Below are 18546 nucleotides of genomic sequence, written 5' to 3'. Positions count from 1 at the left end.
CGAGGTTATTGCTTTCGGGTCAAAGCTTCATCATGGCGGAAATATCATAGACATGTCATGATTTTAGATACATTAGACTCTGTACTGCCTGCAGAGTTAGAAAATACCTCTTCTGGATATTTTACTCCGTTTGTGCTAGACTTTCGAAATACCGCGCTTAGCTGCAGCAAAACTAGAAACGAACAAAACGAAGGAGATATTTGTAGAGCAAGCATAATTTGTATAGCGCAGCGGCGCAATTTCAACGTCGTAGAACACTGCTGACTGGAACACATTTTACCCGGGAGTAGGGGGTACTGAAGCATATTCCAGCACCCCAATCCAAAAAGTTGGGGGTGCTGCAGCACCCACAGGACCCCCCGTTCCCGCGGACTTGGGTTGTTGGGGTGTTTGTTTGTTATTTTTGGTTGTTTTGTTTATTACATTTTTTTCAGTGTATACATCTGCTTAGATGCGAAAAGATTTATCCGGCTCTTTTAATCCTGTGGAAACCCTTTCAGCCAGGGGTTTTCATCCAAAATAGTAGGATGGCTGACAATTGTTATGGTATCAGCAGAAATAAATGGTGCTCATTTTAAAGTAGACTCTGCATAGGCAAAGACAACTTTTGTACGGACTTTCTACACCATAGCCAGTGGCTAATATGCATTTCTATGAATGAAGATATGAGCCATGTTTTTCTTCAATGGGTGGTGCAAACTGCATTATCGGGGACATTGCTACAAAGTCAGACTGTCCTCCTCAGTCTGATGTGATTACAATTATAAGACATGTGAGTACCGGTACCTTTATATAAGTGGAAAACATTTATTTACAATGGGAGACTTTTGAGACGTTTGGTGGTAGCAAACACACCTGTCCTTTTCAATTGTTTGCGTCGTGTTTAAGCTAATATAATATGTTCATGGGCGTCACTAGGCCATTTTTAATAGTTTGGGGGGGGGGGGAGGGTGCCATCATGAAATTTGCTGACGAACCGTCACACAAAATGAGTGCAGTTGATAATTTCTGCCCAAAATGATCCCTTTAACTCTATTTCTAATTTCCCTCACAAATGTATGAATGATTAATTATGTTGATTACTATCAATGCATTTCATTTTTCAGTGAGAACTCCAAAAATGTATCGTCAAAATTTTACCCTGTCATATTGAAAAGTTGTGTATTTTAGACCCGTTTTCGCGTTTTCGTTGTTGCAAGCCATAAAAAAAACTCAGCCCTTTATGGATATATAAAGACATGCATGATATAGTGTTTTAACTCTTAGACTGTTAAATTGGCATGATTTGGGCATAAAGTTATCGGTCTAATCTGTTAAAAACTATCGTTATTGAACATATTACATTTGTGCATACGTGGCACGTGTGCCTCGCCTCGTTGCAGTAGGTACGTTTGAGTTAAACTCATAAGCGGTTTATATTCCTTTGTTTTGCAGGACCACAGGTTCACAGGCATTACCGTTGAACTGTACATATTCATGATTGTATCAAAAGCCCTCCTGCTTGTAATCTCACCTGTAATCTCGCCTGCAATCTCACCTGTAATGATCCATCCAAGTATTATTTTCTTGATTTGAACTAATTAAACAGTTAGTGTTGCTTGCCCAACAACAGTTTGACCGCTGTCCATGTGTCACTGTGTGTAGCCTTCGACCCAACTGCGCCTTCCCTTTCTGGTGTACCCCTACACTACTTCATGCAACTGCTGTATATGAAGAGACCTTGCACGGCAGCTCATACTGACATGACAGAATGTACAATCTTTTGCCATGGGTTGCAGAACCAGATTTTAGCGTCATGAGGTTTTGAGCAGTGGTTATTATTTTTAACATTCTCCATTTTGTCTTCCTTTCCCTCTTCCTGCCCCCTTCCTTCTCCATTCTTCATTTTCTCTTTTGCTGATAAGACCATGAATTTGCCAATAAAACTGACTAGGGGAGTGTGACACACACCCTGGGGCATTGTGGATAGGCTATTGTGTGAACTTTAAGCAAATGAAGTGCACCCTCTAGGGAAATATGCAGTATTGGTAGCTCTATGGGTCGGCGCTCACTAGTAGATTCCTTCCACACAATTGTGGAGAGGGGGAGGGGGAGGGATGGAGGGATTTTATGAGCTTCCAGTTCAGCAGAACCAGGGTGGTTGACATTACAAATAAAATGTTTATAACCATTCCATTTTTCTTCATTATTTGATAGCCACACTTGGAGTTTATTGATGCCAGTTTCAACAAGCTTTACACACTGGATGGATTCAGGGTAAATATGCATTTGAATTTCACTTTTTGAATTTGTGCATTGTAAAAATGTATGGATGCAAAACCAAAGCAATTCACTTTGGGATAAAAATTTATCTGCAACAGCCTTACTATAGCAACAGGTTTACCAGGCTCTAAACGAGGCTCTTTTACAGGCTCTAAGCATTCCCTTTTGTTAAGAAGGAAATTTTACTCTGGTGCAATTTTCAGATTTAATGTTTCTACTGGTGTCTGACGTCAACAGAAAATAAGGTGATTTGCTCATGGTACAACACAGTTTAAAAATTAGCATCATCACGTATTAAAAATTAAAAATGTACCGTACTGTAGATAACGATGCTCAAGCTGAGAATTTACATCGTGGATGTTCGAAATTGCTACCTAGCTATAAATTTGTATCTGGCATGATACAAATGGGACAGTTGTCTACAGTGCACTGCCCTTATGGTAGTCTGTACCATGAAATTCTCAATTCATATGTAGTCTGTATGTAGCAGCAGGAAAACTGAAGACTGTGGATATATGCATGCAGCATATACGAGCATGAGCCGTGCATGCAGCATCATAATCTTCAGCTTTCAATTGGGCCCAGGGTTTTTTTTTTTTTTTTTTTTGCACTTATGTCCGAGGACAGTTGTTCTTCCTGTATTTCAAAACCTAATCAACAGATTTTTTTCACATTAGAAATTTAGAAATTTTGTAGAATTTGTACCCCACAAAGAAAATGTCCTTCATTTCCTTCACTGACCTAGAATGAGCCCTAGGAAAAAAATACACCACAAGATCCTCAAAAATGATATCCCACAAGGTTTTGTACTTAAGAGATTTGTCAGGACTGTGTCAGGACTGTGACAGGACTGTGTCATGATGAATTTCACTTCAAGGAACAACGGAAAAAAACACCAAAACTCGAGGTCAAGGCATTTGTTGAGTTACAAACGCACAGTGGTCGGGCTGACAACTATGTCATTAGAAACAGCCCAGTTAAGTTACGTATGAATAATTTAATGTCAGAATAGGATCACGAAAAATTTAACCTTTCCAGTAAAACCAATGATTTTGTTTAAAATCAAAAATGTACCAAATTTCAGTATACATTTTATGTACACGTACAAGTTATATATCGGATATCATTATTTTAGCAACGAAGAAAGTCATATTAAAGACAGGGATCAAATGATAGGATTAAAAAAATGATCATTTTCAAATTCTCGCTACAGTAACTTTCGGTCTGATGACATCATCATTTTTAAACCTTGCAAAGTTATACGTAGTTGATAAAAAAATAATAAGGGTCAATGTTGTTAAATTTAGATGGATGGTTTGTAAATTTTAAAATAGGAAATCATGTTTGATGTACCACTAGAACGCACCCTTTCAAATGATGACGACATAATGTTGTTTTTGTGACCTTTATTCCGTTCTAAACACTTCCATAATTTATTTGCTAATAGTAAAGAGCTTCTGCTTTCGATTTATAGTCAATTTTTATTGCACTTCCGGTAACAGCTGAGGTGAAGGTCAAGCGGTTTTGTGCCCAGGGAATAAGGATTTTTGCCTGAGGCATCATTTACAACTGCACGCAAAAACGAACACGATACTCTATTTAGTTCTAAAGATACAGCTTAAACCATTTTCACAAATTTGGCCCTTAAATTGCTTGTAATTTGATATCTGATAACGTCATAATGACGTGATGATGACGTCAGATTTTTAAAAACATCTTCAGATGGGGGTTCAAGCTCATACAAGGTTTTATCATAACCCCGTAAATCATTTGGCATAAATTCGGTTTGTTTTGATTTTAAGGCCTCTGTCTGTATTTTAAATTTACCTAACTTTGACCTGCCGGTTGACCCAGAAGTAACTGTGAGGTCAAGCGATTACCAATTACAAGGTTGATTACAGAGGTTGGTAATCTGATTACAAGGTTGGAACATGATTGATCGTTTTGTTCAGGAGCTATAGGTGAAAGAAGATCATCATTTTTTCAACGAAAAATATTGCTTGTAATTTGACACCTGATAGCGTCATGACGTCAGAGTAATATACATGTCAGTGCCAAATTCATGGCTGAAGACAGTCATAGCGCCCTCTATTGTCAGAAGAGTTTGTTGTAATTATGTGATGGCGAGTGATAGGATGTGTGGAGGACTAAAGTTTTTTTCAACCTCTTTAAGCATTGTAAAGGTAATTGTATCAGTATCTAACTGAATGAATTTAAAGCTTGTCAACGAGAGTCAACAAGAGATTTGGCTATACCGCCTTGGGAAAGTTTAGGGAAATGTCAAAGTGAGCCATGTTAGGGGGTGTCACTATAATAGCATACAGTGTTGTAGTACTCGTACTCGGTACTCGTACTCAAGTACTACTCGAGTACTTTTTTTGGAGTACTCGTACTTGTACTCGATTGTCTAAGTACTCGGGCAACAAAGTACTCGTACTCAAATAGCAGTACTCGGGGGGGGGGGGGGGGGGGGGGGGAGAGTTATAGCTTCACTTACCATGGCCTTATTTTATCAATACATTCAGTTTGAAATGGTTGATTGGATTGTTGAGAAATCGAGATTTCCTGATTTTCTTCTGTGAAAAGTCCGGACAAACACATTTACCAGCTAGCCGTGAGTGGGTCTGTATATATCAGTCTGACTGGGCCTGGGCCAATTACGCACAATGAACCATTTGCCGTATGGCCGTATTCAGAAATGCAAGTACTCGTACTCGTACTCAGAAGTACTCGTACTCGTACTCAGAAGTAAAAGTACTCGTACTCGGAGACCCGTTCTTGTACTCGGAGGTACAAGTACTCGTACTTGTACTCGGCAGTACTCGGTTCTTGGGGAAAAGTACTCGACTACAACACTGATAGCATAACTGCACTATAATTTGTTTGTTTTTCGATTTACTCAAAATACTGTGTCGGGTGGGAAAAATGATTATAATCTTTCAATCAGTTTTTCTACATATTAAAAATCATGCATCGGCGGGTTTGTAATCCAACAAATAAAAATGCTGGCCTTATTAATGTCATGGGTACGTGTAGGGTAGTGCTGCCCTAATGTGGGAAATCCGCTTAGTGATTAATTAAGAATAGATCTCTCTGGCAATTAAAGAGGAAAAACAATCGGAAATGAGTACGAATTGAAGCCAATGTTTATGGTCAAGATTTTTCTAATGATTTAATAAATTATAATCTTATTTGAGTGAATTGAAGACAATCAGTGAGAGAAATTTATACTCTCTAGAAATCAGTCAGTTAAAATATCCTAAGTTTGTGTAAAATACAGAAGTGGTTTATCTGTGACGTCAAACAAAATAAAGGATATTGACAGTGCTACTATGCTAAGACACAGAGGCTACAATAAAAAGCCTATACCACAGCTAATGCCAAAAGAAACCAGTGATGGGCCACCAGAGACAAAAATATCTAGAATGTTTGGCAATATGTGTAGTATGTCAAGAATATGCTCAGCCATCACCTGATCACAGTGAAAATGTTTTATGTGCAAGCACTGTATCACTAGTATCAGTACAAATATTCAACAATAAATCTGCGATGGTGGACTATAATACATGCATTTCACATCAGCTTACAAAAATATGACAGTGAGATAACGAGGTTTCAATATTTGACGATGATTTTAACAAGTATCAACACGTCCAGCAATAGCCCAGATATGTATACCCCAAATATACCCCCAAAAAAGTATAGTGTAGTATAGTAAAGGTTATGAGCTATTTATGAGTATGAGCACTGTGCACAGCTGCTCTCTCCACGTATAGAGTCAACCTGTGTAAACAATATGCAGACCGAATACATAAATAGTCGTCGGGACCATACATGAAACAGCCGTATACATGCCTCATATAAAAGTCACTCCACAAACTTTCCACACAGAAGTTTCCCAAAAATGCTACACAGAAAACTCCAAATTGACAGATTCTGATTTTGGTTTGAGCCTACACTCGGTCCACATGTTCTACGAACCTGCATTCACAACATGGTTAGCCCAAAATAAGGTATTTCTGTGAATAAACTATGCAAAATAAGTGAGATTTGCAGAGAAAGTGAACCCTACTTCCGTACAAAGTCAAATCCAGTGAGAGAGAGGACGGCTCCATGGAGTACACCGAAGCATGTCGAGTAAGGTTAAAGCACTGGGCCTTCACTCGGCTTAATACAACAATTTACAAACATTGTTTTGTTATTATTATGACAGAAATATTCAAGTATAATGACCATGATTATACACAAATATTAATTATGTTTGATATTTTGTATAGAGTTGAATCATCTACAGAATGTGCCTATTTTACTTAAGTGTATGCATGGCATGGTCGCAGTAATGTGGTTGCAGCGTTGGAGACACTGTAAACAGTAAACAATAGACTTGTCTCAAGGTGGCATTTCAGTCTTGTTTCGAGTCGGATCGCCACATTAAAACAAATTTGTGCGTTGGGTAGTCCATGGTTCGCCCTGGGTTCACTAGCTAGCCGGACTAGTGAACAAGACTCTTGTCTAGTCAGCGGGCCATTTCACTAATCCGCAACAAAATTTAAAAATAATTTGCACCAAAATTTCATAAACAACGAGACTTATGTTTGTGGACAAACACAAGGCTGTTTTGGCAATGTTTTTGTGACATGTGACATGTAAAGTTTCAAGTATACATTGTAAGTTCCATTGAGGAAGGATGTGTAGACCTGTGTATAATAATGGTGGCTTATAATATGTGATCAAATTCTCACAGGTAAACACCAAGCTACAACCAAACCAAACCACATGTAGTCCCATTAGTTCTGCAGATATATCATCATCATCATCAGTCTCCAAATCCAGCTATGGGACGCTGAGCCACCCATGCCAACCGATCAGTCGAGATGAGCCACAGGGCAGGGGCTGACAGAGCATGGTCAGCCTCAAGCTGTCGCACTCAGGTATTTCGGGGGCGGCCACGTGGTCGTGACCAACCAGGATCAGGCTTGACTCCTGTAGATGCATCAACGGCCAGCTTGAGAGCGGCGTGTGCTGGGGTGTTGCTAGAAGTCGACAAATGTGCCCGAAGATGTAGTGACGCCTAGAAGATATAATGCAGCGAATATCCTCCAGCCTGGTTTTCTGGGAGATGGCCTTGTTAGTGATGAAATCATACCATCTCACCCCAAGTATGCGGCGTTGACAACACATATGGAAAGCTTGGAGTCTACGTCCATCCTCCTTGAGCAGCGTCCATGTCTCAGATCCATATAAGAGGATTGGTAGGATACAGGTGGTGTAGATCCGGGTTTTGGTGCGGAGAGTGAGGCGTTTGTTTCTCCAGACACGATCCAGCTGGACCATTGTTGAAAAAGCCAAACCAATTCGACGATGGATATCATGTGAGGAATATCCATCGGAGTGAATGTCGCATCCAAATTATGTGAATTTCTCCACTGCTTCAGATGCCTGACCTGCCACAGCGATGGAATCGGGGGATGGTCCTGAACCAGTGTTTTGGATTTGGGTCTTGGCCTAGGAAATATGCATACCCATGGTAGCAGCCTCTTCCTCAAACCTGAGGAGCTTGGATGACCATAGCCTTTCGCCCAGGCCATCGTGGCTTAGAGCGGCGGAGTTGCGAAGACCCGAAGCGACTTGAGCAAAGACTAAGTCAGCACGCACGAGTGGCAACGCCACGAGGCCTTTTGCAACTGGATTTTGTTGAATTATTCATAGTTTTTATGCTAATAAGAAGCGTGCTGAAGGTTAACCAATCACAACGCGGATTTTGCCTAGTCGCTTCCATTTTTAAAAGAAGGGTGAGTAAGGAAAACGTAAGAGCAAATTACTGTAAGTTCAGATGAAAAATAGGTTCTTACCCTCAAATAATTTCTTGAAATACCTTTATAAGTAAAGTTAAAATAAGATAATGCAAGAACAGTTACGCGGTCATGATCTCGTGGAAAACTAGACTCGCATTTTTTGTTTTAAATTTTGTGCAAGCATCCGGGCGCGTCGACACGCGCGTCCGGGTAGTAGCCACGCACGCACGAAAAGGCTGGTGATTGGTTGGAATTTTGCTACCCTTTTGGGGTAGCAAAAATCAAGATTATATTCAGATGGGACCCTACCCGAAATCCACACCTTGTTTCTGCTTCTGCTGGATATTATGCAAACACCACCAGATGGGGGTTATAACGCATAGGTCAGTGTGGCAGAGTTGATTAGATTTTGTAATGAGCTTTTTTGACCAGCTCATCCATGTTTATTTGATTCAGTTTCTCTTTGAAAGATTTGATGTCAGGTTGAGCTCTAACGTTTGGTGGGAGAATGTTCCATTCGCGAGTTGTCCGGGGGTAGGATGAGTACTGGTAACAGTTCTTGTTGAATGGTGGGGTTTCTAAGATATGAGGCCCGGTTTGTAGTCTGGTGGATTTTATGATGTTCTTGCGACAGTTGACGTTTGATGGAGTGATATTATGGACTTCCTTAAAGATGGAAATTAAGCGGAGTTTGGTGCGACGACTTTCGAGAGGTTCCCATCAGAGGTTTGCCTCATGTTTGTGACACTTAAGTTCCTGCTGTAGTCATTTTAAACAAAGCGAGCAGCTTGGTGTTGGATTTTCTCAAGAGATGCCTTGGTGTTCTTGTGATGAGGATCCCATATTGATGCGCAGTACTCAAGCTTCAGTCTGAAGAGGATTTTGTAGGCTATTTCCTTGACTGATTTGCTGCACGAGTGGATGTTTCTCATTAAGAGACCCAGGACTTTATTTGCTTTGCTTGTGATTTGATTTATGTGGCGTGCCCAGTTGAGGTCTTTGCTGATCTCCACTATAAGGTACGGGTGGTGGTTCACTGATTCAAGAACACTTCCGTTCATGTTGTACGCATGGACGTTCGGCTTGACCTTGTGGCTGATGTGCATCGCACGACATTTTGTTGAGTTGAAGGACATTTGCCATTGTGCCTCCCAGTGGCATAGAGAATCGATGTCCTTCTGAAGGAGCTGGTTATCCTGGTTGCTTTGGATTTCCCGGTAAATTATGCAGTCATCTGCAAACAGTCTGACTTTTGATGAGACAGCTTTTGGTAGGTCGTTGATGTATAATAGAAAGAGCAGTGGCCCCAATACGGTCCCCCGGGGCACTCCTGATGTAACTGGAGATTCTGGTGACGTCTCCCCTTCAACTTGTACGCACTGATGTCTGTTGGTGAGGAAGGTGTTTAACCATTTAAGTAGGTTTTTCTTGATGCCAACATGCTCCAACTTGCGTAGCAGTCTTTGATGGGGGGACCGTATCGAAGGCCTTGCTAAAATCCAATATGATCAGGTCTGCCTGGCTTTTGTTGTCCAGGATCTTAGCGATGTCATCGGTCAGACCTGCGAGTTGAGTGTCACTTGATCTGCCATGACGGAAGCCGTGTTGATGATGTGAGAGAACTTTGTATTTGTCCATGTGGTCCATGATATGACGGTGGATGATGTGTTCTAAGATCTTACTTGGAATTGAAGTTAGTGACACTGGTCTGTAGTTTGCAGGATTTGTGCGGTCACCTTTTTTGTATATGGGAATGACGTTAGCTTTCAACCACTCGTCTGGTAGAGAACCAGTATCCACAGACTACTGAGACATTTTTTGCAGCACCGGAGCTAGGCTGTAGGCGCAGCTTTTTAAAATCTTGGCAGGAACCTGGTCTGGTCCTGATGCTTTTTGGGGTTGGATGTCGGCGAGGAGCTTTTCTACGCCAGCTGTGTTTATGGTGAGATTCGGTAAATCTGGGATGTCGTTTGGTTCCAAGTCTGGAAAGTCACTCCGGTTTTCCTTTGTGATGACGGAGCAGAATTGGTTGTTCAATGCCTGGGCTTTATCAGCAGCAAGAGACACACAGCATCCCATAGAGGTGAGAGATGATATACCAAATACCTCCTGGCTTGTGGTTTTGATATAGCTCCAAAAGGGCTTTGTGTTGTCACTCTTTAGGCTCTCCCCTATCACCTCATTGATGTATTGATGGTGGGCTTTTCTAATACCTCTGTCAATTGAGCGACGCAAGGATTTGAACTTTAACAGTCAGCAGGGTGTCCAGATTTCCTGGCCTTGTTGTAAAGTCTCTGCTTTCTGCGTATGGCTCGTCTGGTAGATTGGTTTACCCAGGGTAAGTTAAACCTTGTTGAGCTCATCTTGTTGGGGATGTATTTGTTGACTGCTTTCTGGAGGACTTCTTGAAACTGGGTCCAAAGGGTGTTGGTGCTCACCGACGTCACATAGTCCTCAGTCAAAGTTTCATTGAAGCCTGATATAAGCCTGTCGATCTCTCCAAACTCTGCTTTTTTTGTAGAGGTATATTTTTCTTCTTGGGGGTTTGATCGCTTTGGTTGTAAACTTTGCGTTGACCACTACCACGTCATGGTCGCTGATACCTGATGTAACATGGTGATTTGCAACCAAGGATGGGTTTGACACAAAGCACAAGTCCAGAATATTGTTCTCCCTGGTAGGATCCTTAATTATTTGTGACAAGTTGTAGTCGTCGGCTGTGTCTATCATTGCTTTACTAGTTGTAGAGTAGTTGCCTCCTGCACGTAAGGAGCGGCTTTCCCAGTCTACATCTGGTAGGTTGAAGTCGCCTAGCAACCAGATTGAAGCAGATTGAGGTACTTTTGAAAGAGACAAGTCCAACTCTCTGAGGTAATTTGAATCTGACGATGGAGGACGGTAGAACGCCCCAACATACACAGGTTTAAGTTCTTTGACATGGACGCTGATCCATATGAGTTCACAGTTTGTATCAAGCGATTTTTCCTCTGTGGCTATGTATGTGTTTTGAACGGCAATGAAGACTCCTCCGTGGGAGTCAGTTTTCCTATCTTTTCTGTAGACTTGATAGAAGGGTGGGAATATTTCTCCTGAAGCTATGTCTTGGTTGAGCCACGACTCAGTACCGACAATGATGTCTGGATTTTCTTCGTTGATCAGTGCCTGAAAATTTGATTTCTTTCCCTGTAAGCTTTGACAGTTTAGATTAAGGATTTTAAGAGTCTCGTGTTTATGCCGTTGCTGTTTGGAAGAACGTTTACCAGATTTTGGTCTATTATCATTCTTGTTTCTGCAATTGGGTAGAGAAGCTTTCACAGGAGAGCCAAAGTTTTGATCAATCTCGTCCAGCATGATCTCAGATTCATCAGATGGCATAGATGCTAGCTTACTAAAACTATTGGAAGTTTCCATGCTCCTGTTTGTGAAAAATGTTGATTCAAAGTTCGCAAGCCCACAGTTACATGAGGCCCAAGAGTACGATGGATGGTCAGCTAAGGCTTGGTAGACCTGTTCGCTCATTTTTAAGCAACTTCTGTGGAACCAGGAATTACAAGTTTCACATTCAATAGCCTGCTGACCGTATCTTGCTGTTTTTGTACACACGACGCAGGGAAATTTGGGCTTGTATGGTCCTGGATTCAAGTTAATGTCATTTTAGAAAGCATAATGATGAAGAAAATGTAAGTTCTTGGTCTTGATTTGAGCATCACAAAATTCTTCATGTTGTTCTCAATAGTCGAGTTTAAGGCAAGATGGAACGAACTCACCCAATCCTGTATGCCAGTAGTTATGGATGGTGAAGGTGCAGCCCAATGTTCACTGAAGTGCAGATGTGGAACTGTTGGTTGTGTGCTATGTAGAGTCCTGTTCATTAATAGCAATCCTATCCCAAGCAATAGGGTAATCCTAAAAGTCAATCCTCCACTGTTGTTGTCCATCGTGAAATATCCAGAAGTTTCCAGGAGTATGAAGCACAGTTAAAAATATTTATACATCCAAACGACGAAATAAAAAGTCACTAGGTAAACTGTTCCCTATTGCACAACGAAATGAAAAATAAAAAATAAACACGACACCGTTCCAACGAAGGCGACAACTCTACACACAAGTTGAGATTTAAAAATGGCTGCTGCTAGCGCGGGCGTGGCGGGAAAATTTCAGAGATAAAAATCAATAGTTCCTGTCAAAGTTTAATAAAAAATTGCGAATTGCACAGCTCAGTTAATGCTAGAGCCGATGTAGTACATCTAAACTGCAGGACATATAACGAAAACGCGGATAAAAAGGTTAAAAGTCAGGAAAAATTCCTGCGAAATTGAAGAGCTAAAAAAAAACCCACGTCCGACCACACTGACTAGCGCCCTCTGCCGAGAGTTGAAGAGCTCATGTAGGGCCAGGCTGACGGGTTTCAGCCCACTTCAATAGCTCGGGGCAGATACCCTGGCGCACCTCGGAAAGCGAGGGAGCATCTGAAGAGATATTCAATTCTGGAGGGGTGGTGGTTGCTGCAGCATCCAAGTCAGGGCAGATAGTTGCTGGAGCATGATTTAGCGTGGCTTCGTAGTGTTCGCGCCAATGAGCCAGTGCCTCCTCCGTTGACTTGCAGGCAGAGCCATCTGACTTGGAGATAGGTGGGATAAGGTGGGGTGCAGATATAGGCCTTAGAAAAATGCACATGTATTGTGACGTCACATGACATATGCTGATGTCATCATGACGCAACTTAAATTTCATCTATAACACATTCCAATCTGGGTACATACTGTACAAACTTTCAACCCAATCGGACCTGTTAGTTCAAATTATAAGGCACTTCCGGTTTCAAGGAAGGAAGGGTCACGGGATTTTGCACATAATATCACAAATGAAGATCCTGGATTATCCCATCAACTCCCGTTAAAAGCAAAATCAGATCTCTCATCACATTTGATTTTATATTGATTTTCTAAGATTAAATCTAGAAATCTTTGGTTGCTTGTAATCTGATACTTATTTACCAGAATGCTTGAGAGCTATGTTAACTGTGCGATTTGAAGCAAACATCTGGATTTAATCTCTTGCGGTTGATTTATCAGCATTTTTTTTAAGGATTAAGGTTACTTTAATTGGCTTTTCACAAATTTGCAAAAAAGCCTTTGTTTTTGTTCTGATTTTTTTAGGCTTTTTCGCAATTTACGAAAAAGCCTTTGTTTTTGTTCAATTTTTTTTTTTTTGTGGCTTTTCCGCTGAAAAGCCTTTGTTTTTGTTCTGATTTTTTTTGTTTCCTTCTTTTTGATCTTTTTGGGTCCCCCCCAAATCCCATTGACTTTGTACACGTTTTTGGTGTGACCCACTTTTGACCTAAAACAAAGTCCTATTCCGATGAAACTTATCTCGGGTAAAGACCCTGTAGTGAAGTTGTGTCTCGAAGAGTGACGTCATGATTACGTCATCATGGGTCACGTGACGTCATCACAAACGTGCATAATTTGAAGGCCTATATCTACAGAACTGTAAGTCCGATTGGGTTGAAACTCAGTATGTTGGTAGACCGGGATGTGTTTTAGGTAAAAATTGAGGTGAGGTCATGATGACGTCATCGTGCGATTTTATATGAATTTTTGAATTTTTGGAGCTTTAAGCCATATCTCACGAACGCAACATGCAAAATTGAAAATTCTTTTTGTATTATGTTTGTTAGGTAACATGTGTTTGCCCAAAATTTAGAAAAAAGTGTGACGTCACGATGACGTCATCAAAAATGCCATTTTTGAAAACACATAAAAGGGAAGGCCCAATCGTCATAAAACTTGGTGGATAGGTAGATGGTGTCACAAGTATGCAAAATCTGAAATGACGTCACCATGACGTTATCGGTTGATTTTTTATGATTTTTAAAAATATTTAGAATTTTATTACACTTACAAAATTTTACACTTTCTTTCATGGGATTGACGTCAAACTTGGTGCACGTCAAGACCACAATTAAAATACGTGAATTGACAGGTGGTGTTGCGATGACGTCATCATGGGACAAGTGACATCATCACAAACGTACATATTTTGAAGTCCTATATGTACAGAACAGTAAGTCCGATTGGGTTGAAACTTGGTATGTCGGTAGACCGGGATTTGTTATAGATAAAAAATGAGGTGACGTCATGATGACTTATGCAACGAACGCAACATGCAAAATTCCTTTTGTATTTGGTTTGTTAGGTAGTTGGCATATACACTTTTTTAAAAAAATTTGTGACGTCACGATGACATCATCAAAAACGTGAATTTTCAAAACACACATAACAGAAGTTCCCATCGTCATGAAACTTTGTGGGTAGGTAGATAATGTCACAAGAATGTACAATTTGAAATGACGTCACCGGTTATCGTCATGACGTTATCGGTTGATATTTGTATGATTTTTTTATTGTTTAAGATTTTATTCCGCTTACAAAATTTTACACCTTCTTTCAAGACCCCAATGAAAACATGTGCATTGACAAGTGTTGTTACGATGAAGTCATGGCGGGACATATAACGTCATGTTAAAAGGTGTAAATTTTTAAGTCCTATATGTGTAGAATTTAGTCCTGTACTAAACTACGGTATCTTCTTGCATATGGACAAAACATCCCCCCCCCCCCCAAAAAAAAATTAAAATACTGAAAAGCCCTATGTTCTGTTCATTGAACAGACATAGCTCTCGTTTTTTCTTCTTTTTGATCTTTTGGGGTCCACCCCAAATCCCATTGACTTTGTACACGTTTTTGGTTTGACCCACTTTTGACCTAAAACAAAGTCCTATTCCAATGAAACTTATCTCACAGAGATGAAACTTTTCCGATTTTAATCGGAAAACCGACTTTTTGAATTTTCCAACGAAATTTTCCATTTTGTTACAGTGTGTCCCACAAAATTTGATTTTTTAAGGATTTTTCTCAGAAAATAATATTTTATTTCAATCATAATTTCGAAGAAAAGTTGATGAAAAGTCGATGGAAATGGCACGTTAAAATCATCGTGAACATAGTTTTAATCTCTTTCACCAGTCGTTATTGTAGTGTTTCAACGGTAGAAACACAGGGCATAACACTGATCGGATTTTCTCCGGCTGGACAAAAGGTTAAAACATTGACAGGCGACATGGAAAAATCAGTGTCGCACGTGCGTGCGAATATGCAATGGTACCAGCGTACCGTTCCACCGCACCGCGCCGTCCGCTAGCACATGGCCGGTCGGAACGGGTAGCCTTGTGAACGATCTAGTGGATAAAATCATTATGTTGTGCGATTTTCGGAGGTTTCAAATTTAGTTATACTAAATGCAATGCTTTAGAAATCGTGATCATTATCTCGAGGATAGCGAAGAGAGCATTAGCAAAACATTTCACTGGCATTTGTTAGAAGAGAAAGACGATAATACCTGATTTTCCCCACGTATGAATGCAAGTGGAGTAGTGGAGTTGTATGGTTGAATGGACATGATCAGATGATTGAAGCACCATGAACGGTGCCCTTGTCTTTCGGACTTTTCCCTAGACTTTCTCAAGTAAGAAGTGAACTTCTTTATTGATGACTCCATTACTCTAACAGTAATTCGGGCATTTTATGCAATGAAAACACTGACCATTGCTTTCATCGTAAAATTTTGTTTGAATAAGGGAATAACAGTGTGAGGAGCCGGTCTTCACTGCGTGATAATGACCGGGTGTGGGGGCGACCGCTGTTAATGGACCGAGACGAAGTCGAGGTCCATTAACAGCGGTCACTCCCACACCCGGTCATTATCACGCAGTGAAGACTGGATCCTCACACTGTTATTCCCATTAATAAATACCTTTATAACGAAATAAACAGTTAAAATGCTCGAATTTTGTGACTTTTTTCCGGCGATATTTCCAGACTTTGTTGTGTTCATGTTCATGGGCCATACGACGTAAACTCAACAGAAACTGCTGCCGAAGTGAAACAAATTACAACAATGTTTTCATATCTTTACCTGATGGAGGAAGCTGAAATCTCGTAAGTTCCTTGTGTCCGGAATTACAAAGATGCTTGGTTTAGGAAAGGTAAATATGTCGGTGGGTGAAGTGTTTCAAAGAAAATAAATCGTAGATCTACGCTTTCGTCGTAAACATCCTCAGTATATACTGCACTGCTGTACGATGTCGTTTCAAAACTTCCTTACGCGCGCGCACGCACGCATCCCTAGCAACTGTGTTGCGTACGCGCGCGTCAGTCTCACGCGATGGGGGTTGAGCGCATGTGCAGTGCTCAATTGTTAAAAGCTACCGCAGGACTGTTACTATATTTTGACCAATCATTGGCTTGCATGGGGCTGAACGGGGCTTGATCAATGCTGGTTCAGGGGCCATTTATTCGCTTGATCTTTGAAGCCGGTCCATTATCACCGTTAATGACCGGCCACGTGATCGAGTCTCGACCAATCAGAAACCATCAACTCTCCAAGGTATTTATTAATAGAAAATAAAGCAGGAGTAGTTGTCCGGAAATTGGGCATGAAGTGTATTGTACATGCATGTACATGTGTGTGTGATGCAGCGCGTCCCAGATTTCGGACACGTATTTTTCTTCGGCATATTTTCCGTTTTTTTGGCCATATGCCAGTTTCATCACTGATCTCAGGTAAAGACCCTATAGTGGACGTCATGATTACGTCATCATGGGTCACGTGACGTCATCACAAACGTGCATATTTTGAAGGCCTATATCTACAGAACTGTAAGTCTGATTGGGTTAAAACTCGGTATGTTGGTAGACCGGGATGTGTTATAGGTAAAAATTGAGGTGACGTCACGATGACGTCATCGTGTGATTTAATATAATTTTTTGAAATTTTGGAGCTTTAAGCCATATCTCACAAACGCAACATGCAAAATTGAAAATCCTTTTTGTATAATGTTTGTTAGGTAATATGTGTTTGCCATAACTTTAGAAAAAAGTGTGACGTCACGATGACGTCTTTAAAAATGCCATTTTTAAGGAAAGGCCCAATCGTCATGAAACTTGGTGGATAGGTAGATGGTGTCAAAAGTATGCAAAATCTGAAATGACGTCACCATGACGTCATCGGTTGATTTTTTTATGATTTTTTGAATATTTAAAATCTTATTACACTTACAAAATTTTACACTTTCTTTCATGGGATTGACGTCAAACTTGGTGCACGTCAAGACCACAATTAAAATACGTGAATTGACAGGTGTTGTTGCGATGACGTCATCATGGGACACGTGACGACATCACTCGGTGTATACTTAGACCATGATGATGTAATCGTGTGATTATATATGAGTTTTTGAATGTTTGGACCTTTAAGCCGTATCTCACGAACGCAACATGCAAAATTAAAAAATCCTTTTGTATTTGGTTTGTCAGGTAATAGGTATATGCACAATTTTTTTTAAATGTGTGACGTCACGATGACGTCATCAAAAATGCGATTTTCCCAAACGCATATATAACAGAAGTTCCCTTCGTCATGAAACTTTGTGGATAGGTAGATAATGTCACAAGTATGCAACATTTGAAATGATGCCACCCTGACGTGATCAGTTGATATTGAATGATTTTCTTAATGTTTAAGATTTATTCTGCTTACAAAATTTTACACTTTCTTTCATGGGATTGACGTCAGACGTGGTGCAAATCAAGACCACAATGAAAACATGTGCATTGACAAGTGTGACGTGGATCATGTTAAAAGGTGTATATTTTCAAGTCCAATATGTGGAGAAGTTAGTCCTGTAACTACAATATGTTCTTGCATACGGACACCAAAAAAACAAAAAAAAACCGGAAAAGCCCTATGTTCTGTTCATCGAACAGACATAGCTCTAGTTTCTTTCTTCTTTTTGTTCAAAAATCCCATAGAATTTGTACACGATTTTAGTGCACGTCACTTTTGGCATTAAACTTTTTCATACGTTTACATCATTCAAACTAAGCATATGCATTGTCCTTATGGCAAAGTTGTGTCCCGAAGAGTGACGTCATGATTACGTCATCAGGGGTCACGTGACGTCATCACAAACGTGCATATTTTGAAGTCCTATACCTACAGAACTGTAAGTTAATAGCCTTAGCTGACCTTAAATGTCGTTTTCTTAATGGTCGATCGTTGCGTGGAAACTTGCATAGTGAAACGTGGCACCGTACATAATCCATACACGTACGCGTTGTGTGTCTTTGCACACGGCACCAATGCACAAAAACTGTGGTTCCTGTCACATCCGCAAAAGGCGAATAGCTGCAAATAATTTGATGACGTCCGGATTTACCAAGGTGTGATTGGACACTCCACATATTAGCCCCGCCTACATTATCTGTATTCGCATACGAGGTCGTGCGCTGGAAATCTAGCACAAAATATGTGCTAGATTGGGTTAAAACTGGTAGACCAGGATGTGTTATAGGTAAAAAATGAGGTGACGTCATGATGACTTCATCATGCTTTTTTATATGAATATTTGAATTTTGGGACCTTGAAT

General features: G+C 40.4%; 1 protein-coding gene across 1 annotated transcript in view; it reads left to right on the top strand.

The window, feature by feature from the left end:
- The window catches only part of LOC119743485 (leucine-rich repeat-containing protein 9-like), a gene marked incomplete at its 3' end in the record, with an annotated part of 155025 nt that overhangs the window by 47096 nt on the left and 89383 nt on the right, over positions 1-18546 (top strand). The window contains 1 exon segment of the mRNA XM_038219907.1: positions 2197-2256. Coding sequence (XP_038075835.1) covers positions 2197-2256 — 60 coding nt within the window.

The sequence above is a fragment of the Patiria miniata genome, unplaced genomic scaffold, assembly GCF_015706575.1.
Source record: "Patiria miniata isolate m_02_andy unplaced genomic scaffold, ASM1570657v1 HiC_scaffold_11, whole genome shotgun sequence".
Taxonomy (NCBI): Eukaryota; Metazoa; Echinodermata; class Asteroidea; order Valvatida; family Asterinidae; genus Patiria; species Patiria miniata.
The sequence above is the reverse complement of the archived record's forward strand: the minus strand, read 5'-3'. Positions and strand labels throughout refer to the sequence as shown.